This window comes from Notolepis coatsorum, assembly GCF_963971535.1.
Source record: "Notolepis coatsorum genome assembly, contig: SCAFFOLD_1209, whole genome shotgun sequence".
Classification (NCBI taxonomy): Eukaryota; Metazoa; Chordata; class Actinopteri; order Aulopiformes; family Paralepididae; genus Notolepis; species Notolepis coatsorum.
Window position 1 is genome coordinate 10,001 of NW_028173726.1, and position 17,538 is coordinate 27,538.

A 17,538-nucleotide genomic window follows, 5' to 3' on the forward strand; every position below is an offset into this window, starting at 1 on the left:
ACAGTGACTGTACTGTACATACATATTTATTATCATCATAAAACAGTGACTATACTGTACATACATATTTATTATCATCATAAAACAGTGACTGTACTGTACATACATATTTATTATCATCATAAAACAGTGACTATACTGTACATACATATTTATTATCATCATAAAACAGTGACTATACTGTACATACCTATTTATTATCATCATAAAACAGTGACTGTACTGTACATACATATTTATTATCATCATAAAACAGTGACTATACTGTACATACATATTTATTATCATCATAAAACAGTGACTATACTGTACATACATATTTATTATCATCATAAAACAGTGACTATACTGTACATACATATTTATTATCATCATAAAACAGTGACTATACTGTACATACCTATTTATTATCATCATAAAACAGTGACTATACTGTACATACCTATTTATTATCATCATAAAACAGTGACTGTACTGTACATACATATTTATTATCATCATAAAACAGTGACTATACTGTACATACATATTTATTATCATCATAAAACAGTGACTGTACTGTACATACATATTTATTATCATCATAAAACAGTGACTGTACTGTACATACATATTTATTATCATCATAAAACAGTGACTATACTGTACATACATATTTATTATCATCATAAAACAGTGACTATACTGTACATACATGTGATGGCCAGTTTGAGGACGGAGAGCTCCTTGTTCCAGTAGTCCTTCTGTGTGTACGTCCCCTCGTCCTCATAGGTCACCTGGCGAGACACAGAACCGGGTCAGACAGACAGAACCGGGTCACAGACAGAACCGGGTCAGACGGACAGAACCGGGTCAGACAGACAGAACCGGGTCAGACAGACAGAACCGGGTCACAGACAGAACCGGGTCACACAGACAGAACCGGGTCACACACACAGAACCGGGTCACACACACAGAACCGGGTCAGACAGACGAGACACGTTCAGATTAGGGATGTTTCGATTTTTATTTATTTTTTGATATCCGATATACCGATATTGTCCAACTCTTAATTTCCGATATCGATACATGCAGGGTCCCCCCCCCCCCCCCCCACCTCCCAAAAAAACGGAATAATTTCAGGTAATTAACATTACATATCTCTTGTCGTGGAATTAACACAACATTATGCATACTTTTAACAATAAATAAAATAAGAAAAATCTGGGTAAATAAATGTACAAAAAAAAAGAAAGAAAACCGATACCGATAATTTCCGAGATTACATTTGAATGCCAATATCGGCCGATAATATCGGACATCCCTAATTCAGATAGAACCTGGTCACACGAATAGGACATTTATACATACATTAATACATACATACATACATACATACATACATACATTAATACATACATACATACATACATACATACATTAATACATACATACATACATACATACATTAATACATACATACATATATACATACATTAATACATACATACATACATACATTAATACATACATACATACATACATACATTAATACATACATACATACATTAATACATACATACATATATACATACATTAATACATACATACATACATACATTAATACATACATACATACATTAATACATACATACATACATACATACATACATACATACATACATACATACATACATACATACATACATACATACATACATTAATACATACATACATAACATACATTAATACATACATACATGCATACATACATTAATACATACATACATACATTAATACATACATACATGCATACATACATACATTAATACATACATACATAACATACATAACATACATACATACATACATTAATACATACATACATGCATACATACATCCATTAATACACACATACATACATTAATACATACATTAATACATACATACATACATACATACATACATACATACATACATACATACATACATACATACATACATACATACATACATACATACATACATACATACATACATAAGGGCTGGGCAATTAATCAAAATAAAATCGCAATCTCGATTCATAGACCTATGCAATCTCATTTCAAAATTATGACGATTATTATTATTATGTTTTTTTACTTAACTTTTTTAAATGATGACAATTCTGACTTGAGTTATTTTGTATGTTACAAGGGACTTTTAAGTTTAAGTCAAGCACTTTCATATATGTTATGTTTAAGTTTAAGTCAAGCACTTTGATGTTATGTTGTCTGTTTAAGAAAGAGTGCAATAAATGATTTTATTGAAAGAATAAGAATCGTGTGAGAGAATCGTGATCTCAATTCTTAGAGAGAAAAATCGTGATTCACATTTGAGCAAGATTCGCCCCCCAGCCCTAACATACATACATACTAGGGTGGTCCTTCGTGAGGGGTACATTTTCGAATGAATACATTTTAAGCTCCAACCTCCAGAATTCGTTATAGTAGTGTGTAGTAGTAATAAAACTCTCCTGGTGAATGTTCTCCTCAATCGGACAACATTTACCGCTCCCTCATCAACCTTCGAGTTTCACCCTGAGCATCCCAGAGTAGAGCGGGCCATACTTTTTATGCCAACGTGAATTTGAAGGAATTCTTAACATGAGGGGTGTCTAAAATGTGTGTTGTAAAGTACTTGTCATTGTGGCAATAAATAAACATGAATTTTTTGCATAAAGCAAGCATTTGTCGACTCTCATGTTGATAAGAGTATTAAAACTTGAAAAATATCCGTTTAAGGTAGATTTAGAACAGATACAAAATATGCAATTAATTTGCGATCAATCACGATTAACTATGGACAATCATGCGATTAATCAGATTACATATTTTAATAGATTGACAGCCTTAATATATATATACACATACATATATACGTTCATACATTAATACATACATTCATACAGAGAGATAAACAAATAGAGAGTGAAAGAGAAGACTAAAAAAAGAGAGGAGAGAGACTAAAAGAGAGAGAAGAGAGAGAGACAAAAAGAGAGAGGAGAGAGAAACAAAAAGAGAGGAGAGAGACAAAAAGAGAGAGGCTAAAAAAGAGAGAAGAGAGAGACTAAAAGAGAGAGGAGAGAGAGACTAAAAAAGAGAGGAGAGAGACTAAAAGAGAGAGGAGAGAGGAGAGACTAAAAGAGAGAGGAGAGAGGAGAGACTAAAAGAGAGAGGAGAGAGAGACTAAAAGAGAGGAGAGAGAGACTAAAAGAGAGAGGAGAGAGAGACTAAAAGAGAGGAGAGAGAGACTAAAAGAGAGGAGAGACTAAAAGAGAGAGGAGAAAGACTAAAAGAGAGAGGAGAGAGAGACTAAAGAGAGGAGAGAGGAGAGACGAAAAGAGAGAGGAGAGAGACTAAAAGAGAGAGGAGAGAGAGACTAAAAGAGAGAGGAGAGAGAGACTAAAAGAGAGGAGAGAGAGACTAAAAGAGAGAGGAGAGAGACTAAAAGAGAGAGGAGAGACTAAAAGAGAGAGGAGAGAGGAGAGACTAAAAGAGAGGAGAGAGACTAAAGAGAGAGAGGAGAGACTAAAAGAGAGGAGAGAGAGACTAAAAGAGAGGAGAGAGGAGAGACTAAAAGAGAGAGGAGAGAGAGACTAAAAGAGAGAGGAGAGAGGAGAGACTAAAAGAGAGAGGAGAGAGAGACTAAAAGAGAGGAGAGAGGAGAGACTAAAAGAGAGAGGAGAGACTAAAAGAGAGGAGAGAGAGACTAAAAGAGAGGAGAGAGACTAAAAGAGAGAGGAGAGAGAGACTAAAAGAGAGAGGAGAGACTAAAAGAGAGAGGAGAGAGAGAGGAGAGAGACTAAAAAAGAGAGAGAGACTAAAAGAGAGAGGAGAGAGACTAAAAGAGAGAGGAGAGAGACTAAAAGAGAGAGAGACTAAAAGAAAGAGATTGATAATCGGTCTGACAGAACGGTTGGTTTCACCTTGTCGATGTACCATCGGCGATCGTTGCCCGTCCCACTCACTCTGCCACGGTGTCCCCTGAGAGACCATATTATATATTATTATAATAATAACAATAACAATAACAATAACAATAATAATAATAATAATAATAATAATAATAATAATAATAATAATAATAACAATAACAATAACAATAACAATAATAATTAGGGATGCTCGAATCATTTCAGGTAATTAACATTACATATCTCTTGTCGTGGAATTAACACAACATTATGCATACTTTTGACAATAAATAAAATCAGAATCTGTTCTTACTTGCTTGCCTGGGCAACTAAAGGTTAAATAAATGTAAAAAATATATATATATATTTTTTTGAAAACCGATACCGATATTTTCCGATATCACATTTTAATGCCAATATCGGCAGATAATATCGGACATCCCTAATAATAATACTGTCCCACTCACTCTGCCACGGCTCCCTCTGAGAGATGGATATTATATATATAATAATAATAATAATAATAATAATAATAATAATAATAATAATAATAATAATAATAATAATAATAATAATCGTGATTATAATAATAATAATAATAATAATAATAATAATCGTGATAATAATAATAATAATAATAATAATAATAATAATAATAATAATAATAATAATAATAACAATAATAATAATAATAATAATAATAATAATAATAATAATAATAATAATAATAATAATAATAATAATAATAATAATAATAATAATAGTGATTATAATAATCGTGATTATAATAATAATAATAATAATAATAATAATAATAATCATAATAATACTATACATGTACTATAACAACAACAACAACAACAACAACAACAACAACAACAACAACAACAACAACAACAACAACAACAACAACAACAACAACACTAACCTCTGGTGTCCGTTCTCAAAGCGCACGTAGTTCTTCTCGGGTCCCTCAGCTGGTGTGAACTCCAGCCGCTCCACACTCTTAGGAAGGTAGATCTTCAGCTGCTGCCCGTGGGACAGTCTCTCGTGGATGTCCTGCACTGCGTAGCTCTCTGTGTGGGCAGAGGGGGGGGGGGGGGGAGTGAGGGAGGGAGGGAGGGAGGGAGGGAGGGAGGGAGAGAGGGAGAGAGGGAGGGAGGGAGGGAGGGAGGGAGGGAGTGAGTGAGTGAGGGAGGGAGGGAGGGAGGGAGGGAGGGAGGGAGGGAGGGAGAGAGGGAGAGAGGGAGGGAGGGAGGGAGGGAGGGAGGGAGGGAGGGAGGGAGGGAGGGAGGGAGTGAGTGAGTGAGTGAGGGAGGGAGGGAGGGAGGGAGGGAGGGGGGGAGTGAGTGAGTGAGTGAGTGAGTGAGTGAGTGAGTGAGTGAGTGAGTGAGTGAGTGAGTGAGTGAGTGAGTGAGTGAGTGAGTGAGTGAGTGAGTACGTAGGTAAAGCAAAACTTTATTTCTATTAGCAACCCTCCCAGTGCTTCACAAGAACAGGGCCATTCATAAAAACATTACGAGAATATACACATAATATAAAGACAGGCAAGGACAACCACAGTATGGCCAAACGCCACGCTGAACAAGTGGGGTTTCAGCTGCCCCTTGAACAGAGGGGGGGGGGGGCTCTCGAGACCTGGGGAGCTCGTTCCAGAGCCTAGGGGCTGGTTCACCAGGAGGCCTGATCAGAAGACCTCAGGGCTGGTTCACCACCAGGAGGCCTGATCAGAAGACCTCAGGGCTGGTTCACCAGGAGGCCTGATCAGAAGACCTCAGGGCTGGTTCACCACCAGGAGGCCTGATCAGAAGACCTCAGGGCTGGTTCACCAGGAGGCCTGATCAGAAGACCTCAGGGCTGGTTCACCACCAGGAGGCCTGATCAGAAGACCTCAGGGCTGGTTCACCACCAGGAGGCCTGATCAGAAGACCTCAGGCTGGTTCACCACCAGGAGGCCTGATCAGAAGACCTCAGGGCTGGTTCACCACCAGGAGACCTGATCAGAAGACCTCAGGCTGGTTCACCACCAGGAGACCTGATCAGAAGACCTCAGGGCTGGTTCACCACCAGGAGGCCTGATCAGAAGACCTCAGGGCTGGTTCACCACCAGGAGGCCTGATCAGAAGACCTCAGGCTGGTTCACCACCAGGAGACCTGATCAGAAGACCTCAGGGCTGGTTCACCACCAGGAGGCCTGATCAGAAGACCTCAGGGCTGGTTCACCACCAGGAGGCCTGATCAGAAGACCTCAGGCTGGTTCACCACCAGGAGACCTGATCAGAAGACCTCAGGGCTGGTTCACCACCAGGAGACCTGATCAGAAGACCTCAGGGCTGGTTCACCACCAGGAGGCCTGATCAGAAGACCTCAGGGCTGGTTCACCACCAGGAGACCTGATCAGAAGACCTCAGGGCTGGTTCACCACCAGGAGACCTGATCAGAAGACCTCAGGGCTGGTTCACCACCAGGAGGCCTGATCAGAAGACCTCAGGGCTGGTTCACCACCAGGAGGCCTGATCAGAAGACCTCAGGGCTGGTTCACCACCAGGAGACCTGATCAGAAGACCTCAGGGCTGGTTCACCACCAGGAGACCTGATCAGAAGACCTCAGGGCTGGTTCACCACCAGGAGACCTGATCAGAAGACCTCAGGCTGGTTCACCACCAGGAGACCTGATCAGAAGACCTCAGGGCTGGTTCACCACCAGGAGACCTGATCAGAAGACCTCAGGGCTGGTTCACCACCAGGAGGCCTGATCAGAAGACCTCAGGGCTGGTTCACCACCAGGAGGCCTGATCAGAAGACCTCAGGGCTGGTTCACCACCAGGTCGTTTTCGAGTCGTGCTGCAGTGCCTACGCACCACAGCTATTCTATTATATACGGCTTTGACGCTTCCTCCTCATCGTTGATTGCCTGTAGTAGCTGCATCTAACGTTAGTAGCTAACGTTAAAACAAAAAAACACAACCGGACGAGACAAGTTGTCGGCTAGGATAATCACAACAATACTTCCGGTCCGGTCGGTGGGCTTCAAAATAAAAGTCTTAAACACCGGAAAAGACGGAGCGGTGGGCTTCAAAATAAAAGTTTTGGGAAATAAATTTCTCAAAAAAAATCTCTAACCGGTCGCAATAATATCGCTTATCGCGATATTTTCGGGGGCAATTAATCGCCCAGCAAAATGTGTTATCGTGGCAGGCCTACGTCCAACACACCGTCCAACACACCGTCCAACACACCGTCCAACACACCGTCCCAACACACCGTCCCAACACACCGTCCCAACACACCGTCCCAACACACCGTCCCAACACACCGTCCAACACACCGTCCAACACACCGTCCAACACACCGTCCAACACACCGTCCAACACACCGTCCCAACACACCGTCCAACACACCGTCCAACACACCGTCCAACACACCGTCCCAACACACCGTCCAACACACCGTCCAACACACCGTCCCCCAACACACCGTCCCAACACACCGTCCCCCAACACACCGTCCCAACCAGGGTTTCCGTTAGAAAAAATTTTGCCGGTCTCCGTGACCTGCAAGATTTCAATCTACCGGACAAATGAGATTAATTCCGGTCATAGTTTATTGAGCTTTAAAACAATTGATAGGCAGGCTATATAAAGAATGTCATCCTCAAGGCATGTAGATTTATAATAGTATTACTTAAAACTAGGCTACTTTTGCGTATACAGTCATTAATATATTCCAAATAAAATAAGTCCCTCGATACTCCGTGCTGCTGCTGACTTGAAATAAAATAGACTGCGTATGTGGGCAGTCGGTCCGACACTAAACAGCAGTCTGTTATAATCACATTTTTATGAGCTAACGAATTCCGTTATATTGGACATTTGTATTAATTATATCAAGCGAAGAACTGAGAAAGCAGAGACGGCAACATTATCGTGGTTTGCGTGACGACTCTCTCCACCTCGCAACGACTTATTTGCAAAGAGTATGGCGCTGCAGAGCAGCTCATTCAGCTGTTATTGGCTCTTTTCTGGGAACAGCACAGCAGCGCCCCCCACCCAACATTGGCTGAAAATGGCTGAATTGGAGTACTGCTGGAATACTGCATTGTGCTGTTGTTGCTCTGGCTCTGCAGCTTCACAAAAGTTCGCACACCCAGCACTAAGCTCTCGCTGACAACGTCGTTGTCATTATTAGAAGCAACGAGGAAACAAATGTAATGATCGTTTCGTTCATCGCATAGGCTATTTAATTTTAGCCTATTTTAATACAATTCAAATAATCAAATTGTGCTTAGACTCAGGGAATTATTTTCACCGGACATTAAGACCGGAGAGATTAAATGTGTCGGACTTCAACAGATTTTGCCGGTCAAATACCGGTAATTACCGGCTAACGGAAACGCTGGTCCCAACACACCGTCCAACACACCGTCCAACACACCGTCCAACACACCGTCCAACACACCGTCCAACACACCGTCCCAACACACCGTCCCCCAACACACCGTCCCAACACACCGTCCCAACACACCGTCCCAACACACCGTCCAACACACCGTCCCAACACACCGTCCCAACACACCGTCCCCCAACACACCGTCCCCCAACACACCGTCCCAACACACCGTCCCAACACACCGTCCCCCAACACACCGTCCCAACACACCGTCCAACACACCGTCCCAACACACCGTCCAACACACCGTCCAACACACCGTCCCAACACACCAAAGTACCTGATAATCACAACAATACTTCCGGTCCGGTCGGTGGGCTTCAAAATAAAAGTCTTAAACACCGGAAAAGACGGAGCGGTGGGCTTCAAAATAAAAGTTTTGGGAAATAAATTTCTCAAAAAAATTCTCTAACCGGTCGCAATAATATCGCTTATCGCGATATTTTCGGGGGCAATTAATCGCCCAGCAAAATGTGTTATCGTGGCAGGCCTACGTCCAACACACCGTCCAACACACCGTCCAACACACCGTCCAACACACCGTCCCAACACACCGTCCAACACACCGTCCCAACACACCGTCCCAACACACCGTCCCAACACACCGTCCCAACACACCGTCCAACACACCGTCCAACACACCGTCCAACACACCGTCCAACACACCGTCCAACACACCGTCCCAACACACCGTCCAACACACCGTCCAACACACCGTCCAACACACCGTCCCAACACACCGTCCAACACACCGTCCAACACACCGTCCCCCAACACACCGTCCCCCAACACACCGTCCCAACACACCGTCCAACACACCGTCCAACACACCGTCCAACACACCGTCCAACACACCGTCCAACACACCGTCCCAACACACCGTCCCCCAACACACCGTCCCAACACACCGTCCCAACACACCGTCCCAACACACCGTCCAACACACCGTCCCAACACACCGTCCCAACACACCGTCCCCCAACACACCGTCCCCCAACACACCGTCCAACACACCGTCCCAACACACCGTCCCCCAACACACCGTCCCAACACACCGTCCAACACACCGTCCCAACACACCGTCCAACACACCGTCCAACACACCGTCCCAACACACCGTCCCAACACACCGTCCAACACACCGTCCAACACACCGTCCCCCAACACACCGTCCCAACACACCGTCCCAACACACCGTCCAACACACCGTCCAACACACCGTCCAACACACCGTCCAACACACCGTCCCCCAACACACCGTCCCCCAACACACCGTCCAACACACCGTCCCAACACACCGTCCAACACACCGTCCAACACACCGTCCAACACACCGTCCCAACACACCGTCCAACACACCGTCCAACACACCGTCCCAACACACCGTCCAACACACCGTCCAACACACCGTCCCAACACACCGTCCAACACACCGTCCAACACACCGTCCAACACACCGTCCAACACACCGTCCCAACACACCGTCCCAACACACCGTCCAACACACCGTCCCCCAACACACCGTCCAACACACCGTCCCCCAACACACCGTCCAACACACCGTCCCAACACACCGTCCAACACACCGTCCCAACACACCGTCCAACACACCGTCCCCCAACACACCGTCCAACACACCGTCCCCCAACACACCGTCCAACACACCGTCCCAACACACCGTCCCAACACACTGTCCAACACACCGTCCCAACACACCGTCCAACACACCGTCCCCCAACACACCGTCCAACACACCGTCCCCCAACACACCGTCCAACACACCGTCCAACACACCGTCCCAACACACCGTCCCCCAACACACCGTCCCAACACACCGTCCCCCAACACACCGTCCAACACACCGTCCAACAACACACCGTCCCAACACACCGTCCAACACACCGTCCAACACACCGTCCAACACACCGTCCAACACACCGTCCAACACACCGTCCCAACACACCGTCCCCCAACACACCGTCCAACACACCGTCCAACACACCGTCCCCCAACACACCGTCCAGCACACCGTCCAACACACCGTCCCCCAACACACCGTCCCCCAACACACCGTCCAACACACCGTCCCCCAACACACCGTCCAACACACCGTCCAACACACCGTCCCCCAACACACCGTCCAACACACCGTCCAACACACCGTCCCCCAACACACCGTCCAACACACCGTCCCCCAACACACCGTCCAACACACCGTCCAACACACCGTCCCCCAACACACCGTCCCAACACACCGTCCAACACACCGTCCAACACACCGTCCAACACACCGTCCAACACACCGTCCCCCAACACACCGTCCCAACACACCGTCCAACACACCGTCCCCCAACACACCGTCCAACACACCGTCCAACACACCGTCCCCCAACACACCGTCCAACACACCGTCCAACACACCGTCCAACACACCGTCCAACACACCGTCCCCCAACACACCGTCCAACACACCGTCCAACACACCGTCCAACACACCGTCCCCCAACACACCGTCCCAACACACCGTCCAACACACCGTCCCAACACACCGTCCCAACACACCGTCCAACACACCGTCCCAACACACCGTCCAACACACAGTCCCAACACACCGTCCCAACACACCGTCCCCCAACACACAGTCCCAACACACCGTCCCCCAACACACCGTCCAACACACAGTCCCAACACACCGTCCCAACACACCGTCCCCCAACACACAGTCCCAACACACAGTCCCAACACACCGTCCAACACACCGTCCCAACACACCGTCCCCCAACACACCGTCCAACACACCGTCCAACACACCGTCCAACACACTGTCCAACACACCGTCCCCCAACACACCGTCCCCCAACACACCGTCCCAACACACCGTCCAACACACCGTCCCCCAACACACCGTCCCCCAACACACCGTCCCCCAACACACCGTCCCAACACACCGTCCCAACACACCGTCCCAACACACCGTCCCCCAACACACCGTCCCAACACACCGTCCCAACACACCGTCCCAACACACCGTCCAACACACAGTCCCAACACACAGTCCCAACACACAGTCCCAACACACCATCCAACACACCGTCCCAACACACCGTCCCAACACACCGTCCAACACACAGTCCCAACACACCGTCCAACACACCGTCCAACACACCGTCCAACACACCGTCCCAACACACCGTCCCAACACACCGTCCAACACACCGTCCAACACACCGTCCCAACACACCGTCCCAACACACCGTCCAACACACCGTCCCCCAACACACCGTCCAACACACCGTCCCCCAACACACCGTCCAACACACCGTCCCCCAACACACCGTCCAACACACCGTCCCAACACACCGTCCAACACACCGTCCCAACACACCGTCCAACACACCGTCCAACACACCGTCCAACACACCGTCCAACACACCGTCCCCCAACACACCGTCCAACACACCGTCCCAACACACCGTCCCAACACACTGTCCAACACACCGTCCCAACACACCGTCCCCCAACACACCGTCCAACACACCGTCCCCCAACACACCGTCCAACACACCGTCCAACACACCGTCCCAACACACCGTCCCCCAACACACCGTCCCAACACACCGTCCCCCAACACACCGTCCCAACACACCGTCCAACACACCGTCCAACACACCGTCCAACACACCGTCCAACACACCGTCCAACACACCGTCCAACACACCGTCCCAACACACCGTCCCCCAACACACCGTCCAACACACCGTCCCCCAACACACCGTCCAACACACCGTCCAACACACCGTCCCAACACACCGTCCCCCAACACACCGTCCCAACACACCGTCCCCCAACACACCGTCCAACACACCGTCCCCCAACACACCGTCCCAACACACCGTCCAACACACCGTCCAACACACCGTCCAACACACCGTCCAACACACCGTCCAACACACCGTCCAACACACCGTCCCCCAACACACCGTCCCCCAACACACCGTCCCCCAACACACCGTCCCAACACACCGTCCAACACACCGTCCAACACACCGTCCAACACACCGTCCAACACACCGTCCAACACACCGTCCCCCAACACACCGTCCCCCAACACACCGTCCAACACACCGTCCCAACACACCGTCCAACACACCGTCCAACACACCGTCCAACACACCGTCCCAACACACCGTCCAACACACCGTCCAACACACCGTCCAACACACCGTCCCAACACACCGTCCCAACACACCGTCCAACACACCGTCCAACACACCGTCCAACACACCGTCCAACACACCGTCCAACACACCGTCCCAACACACCGTCCCAACACACCGTCCAACACACCGTCCCCCAACACACCGTCCAACACACCGTCCCCCAACACACCGTCCAACACACCGTCCCCCAACACACCGTCCAACACACCGTCCCAACACACCGTCCAACACACCGTCCCAACACACCGTCCAACACACCGTCCCCCAACACACCGTCCAACACACCGTCCCCCAACACACCGTCCAACACACCGTCCCCCAACACACCGTCCCAACACACCGTCCCAACACACCGTCCAACACACCGTCCAACACACCGTCCCAACACACTGTCCAACACACCGTCCCAACACACCGTCCAACACACCGTCCCCCAACACACCGTCCAACACACCGTCCCCCAACACACCGTCCAACACACCGTCCAACACACCGTCCCAACACACCGTCCCAACACACCGTCCCCCAACACACCGTCCCAACACACCGTCCCCCAACACACCGTCCAACACACTGTCCCCCAACACACCGTCCCAACACACCGTCCAACACACCGTCCAACACACCGTCCAACACACCGTCCAACACACCGTCCAACACACCGTCCCAACACACCGTCCCCCAACACACCGTCCAACACACCGTCCAACACACCGTCCAACACACCGTCCCCCAACACACCGTCCAACACACCGTCCAACACACCGTCCCCCAACACACCGTCCAGCACACCGTCCAACACACCGTCCAACACACCGTCCCCCAACACACCGTCCCCCAACACACCGTCCAACACACCGTCCCCCAACACACCGTCCAACACACCGTCCCCCAACACACCGTCCAACACACCGTCCAACACACCGTCCCCCAACACACCGTCCAACACACCGTCCCAACACACCGTCCAACACACCGTCCAACACACCGTCCCCCAACACACCGTCCCCCAACACACCGTCCAACACACCGTCCCCCAACACACCGTCCAACACACCGTCCCCCAACACACCGTCCAACACACCGTCCAACACACCGTCCCCCAACACACCGTCCCCCAACACACCGTCCAACACACCGTCCAACACACCGTCCAACACACCGTCCCCCAACACACCGTCCCAACACACCGTCCCCCAACACACCGTCCAACACACCGTCCCAACACACCGTCCAACACACCGTCCAACACACCGTCCAACACACCGTCCAACACACCGTCCAACACACCGTCCAACACACCGTCCAACACACCGTCCCAACACACCGTCCAACACACCGTCCAACACACCGTCCAACACACCGTCCCCCAACACACCGTCCCAACACACCGTCCAACACACCGTCCCAACACACCGTCCCAACACACCGTCCCAACACACCGTCCAACACACCGTCCCAACACACCGTCCAACACACAGTCCCAACACACCGTCCCAACACACCGTCCCCCAACACACAGTCCCAACACACCGTCCCCCAACACACCGTCCCAACACACCGTCCCCCAACACACAGTTCCAACACACCGTCCAACACACCGTCCCAACACACCGTCCCCCAACACACCGTCCAACACACCGTCCAACACACCGTCCAACACACCGTCCAACACACCGTCCAACACACCGTCCCCCAACACACCGTCCCCCAACACACCGTCCCAACACACCGTCCCAACACACCGTCCAACACACCGTCCCCCAACACACCGTCCCCCAACACACCGTCCCCCAACACACCGTCCCAACACACCGTCCCCCAACACACCGTCCCAACACACCGTCCCAACACACCGTCCCAACACACCGTCCCAACACACCGTCCAACACACAGTCCCAACACACAGTCCCAACACACAGTCCCAACACACCGTCCAACACACCGTCCCAACACACCGTCCCAACACACAGTCCCAACACACCGTCCCAACACACCGTCCAACACACCGTCCAACACACCGTCCAACACACCGTCCAACACACCGTCCCAACACACCGTCCAACACACCGTCCAACACACCGTCCAACACACCGTCCAACACACCGTCCCAACACACCGTCCCAACACACCGTCCAACACACCGTCCAACACACCGTCCAACACACCGTCCAACACACCGTCCCAACACACCGTCCAACACACCGTCCCAACCAGTGGTGCAGTCGTAATATGGGAACTGGTAACACGCCACGCCACGTGCACGCGCTGCATGCGCACAGAACTGATTTATACACACACACGCACGCACACACACACGCACACACACACACACAAGCGCATATACGCAAGTGCAATCTTTCTATCATACAAGCTCTTCTTGCTCTCTATTTGTGTGAATGTGCGCGTGGAAAGCTGGCGCGCAGCACAGACGCTTGATTCAATATCATAAGCAGGTAGACCCCCATCACGAATTCCGAGCCACATTAGTATTCACCTCCACTGCCTGTGTCACACAGAATGAAGGGGGAGATGCATTCAGATAGCCAACACCCAGACACTTAGTCTACCTGCGCTTTTTGTTATGTAAAACGGTGGCCGGGTACTTAGTCACAGCGAATGGATACAGCGCATTTTTGTGTGCGCGTACACGCGAGTACACATCCGTGCGCGATCGCGCGTACTTCTGCCTCAGTGATCTGGTAACACGGCGTGCAACCGCGTGTGACCACGACTGCAACACTGGTCCCAACACACCGTCCCAAGCTAGGTCCCGCTGTTCACACAATAAACTGTTCAAAGTCTCTTTTCAATTAACCAACATGATTCTTCAAAGTTCACAGTTGAAGTTCTTCAGTTCAGTCACGACCAGGATACATCAATCCAGTGCTCAATAATCCACGTTTTATTTTGTTTTCCCTTTACAATGATTTTCTAGGCAGAGCAGCAGCGAGACGGGTCTCGGCACGTTCAAACATGTCACTGTTTTACCGGATGCTATCGCTGATCTGATTATGCTTCTTGCCACCGCACACAATGGCCTTCTGTGTTTGTGTTTGATTGTTGATTGTGATGTTTTTTGTTTAATGTACTGTATATTCTATATGCCCTGTTTTTATGTTGAAAATGGTTGTGTGCCGTGTTGGTCTGGACTGGAGGAAGATATCTTGTATCTCAATGAGACATTCCTGGATAAATAAAGGATAAATAAATTAAAAAAAATAAATTAATCACAGTTTTTCACAGGTGGCACGCGTCATCAATTACCGTTACCGTTGGAGCGTGGGCCTGTGTAATGTCCTGCGCTCAGCCGACTTACCACTGGGGGCAAAGTTGGCGTTACAGAAATAAAACAAATCAAATCAAATTTATTTGTAAGGCCCGACAACACACGTTAATGTCCCCATGGGCCGGACACGTCTTCTTTAAACAAGTCAAGAATAAACATAACAATAAGTCAAGAACAGAACAAGAACACCATAAGGTCCAACAAATTTAAAATAAATGCAAATAAATGAAAGAATGCAAGCACTCCCAGACATACCCCACGCGAAGGTAAGGAAAAAGTCACTAAAACCTAACAATAGGGAAAAATGCTCCACAGGCAGTGTGGAGGAGAGAAACCTTAGAAGGGCCGTTCAATAGCCTATGAGGTGTAGTGGTTACGTCATTGTTGTTTCCGTCCACCTCACTTGAAATTGCAATGTATTTCCAATGGACACATTTCTAAATCGTCTTGTTTAAAATAAAATAAAGCATGAACCTTGGCACGGTGTACCTTTCTGTGCGTATTCATCCACAATCTATAGCTCAACATGAAACAATTCGCAATTAATCGTAAAATAATTACGTATAATTTAAGGCTGTCAAAGTTAACGTGTTATTAACGCACAATTATTTATATTCTTTTTTTATCTAGACTTCACTCAGGTGTATTATTGATACTATGTTTGTTTCTGACTTGAAGTGTGAGTGAGTGAGTGAGTGAGTGAGTGAGTGAGTGAGTGAGTGAGTGAGTGAGTGAGTGAGTGAGTGAGTGAGTGAGTGAGTGAGTGAGTGAGTGAGTGAGTGAGTGAGTGAGTGAGTGAGTGAGTGAGTGAGAGAGATGAGGAAGGGGCAATAGAGAAAGATAGCTGGGAGTGTGTGTGTGTGTGTGTGTGAGAGAGGGGGGGGGCGGGGGTGTGAGTCCTCAGCCCTTGTGTGGGTGAATGTAACAAGTTCCTAACATTTTCTTTCCCCTATTATTTCATGCACACTTTATTCATTGTTTTAAATGATTATTTTCCTTTAAGTTATTTTGTGCATCACTCTGTTTTGAATTGTATGCAAATTTGCAATGTGTTAAATGGCTGCATAAAGCAAGCATTTCTGGACTCATGTTGATAAGAGTATTAAAACTTGAAAAAGATCTGTTTAAGGTAGATTTAGAACAGATACAAAATATGCAATTAATTTGTGATTAAATATTTGAATAGATTGACAGCCTGTATTTCAACCAAAAATGCTTAAACAATCATGTTAGTGATAGACGGGAACTCATTTTGTGCAAAAATGGAAAGCTTGCCAATGTTCATGAGGCAGAATTATTACAATAGCCGATAAAACTCCCAATCATTTTCCCAATGATAAATCCCTATATGGGTGGACCACGCGGGGAAATAAAGTGACGTCAGACTACACCTCCCTATAATGCAATGTCATTCTAAACAATATAACAAACAAATTAACGTAAATATCCATTAGGCTATTCTAAACCAGATGTATGCCAATTCATTTAAACACTTTAGGCTACAATCAAAAATGATATTTTAGGCTATTCAAATAATGCACACAACACACACTTCTGTCTGTGAAACACACTGAATGTCCCAAACTAAGTTACACTGTCTGTCTGTCTGTCTGTCTGTCTGTCTGTCTGTCTGTCTGTCTGTCTG

General features: G+C 47.9%; 1 protein-coding gene across 1 annotated transcript in view; it reads right to left on the reverse strand.

The window, feature by feature from the left end:
- The window catches only part of LOC311247721 (uncharacterized protein), a gene marked incomplete at its 3' end in the record, with an annotated part of 47,253 nt that overhangs the window by 2,472 nt on the left and 27,243 nt on the right, over positions 1 to 17,538 (reverse strand). Inside the window, exons 3-5 of the mRNA XM_084338727.1 lie at positions 4,864 to 5,011; positions 3,948 to 4,005; positions 695 to 776 (exon numbers count right to left, since the gene is read on the reverse strand). Of these exons, the coding sequence (XP_084194853.1) occupies positions 695 to 776; positions 3,948 to 4,005; positions 4,864 to 5,011 (288 nt within the window). The remainder of the gene's footprint in view (positions 1 to 694; positions 777 to 3,947; positions 4,006 to 4,863; positions 5,012 to 17,538) is intronic.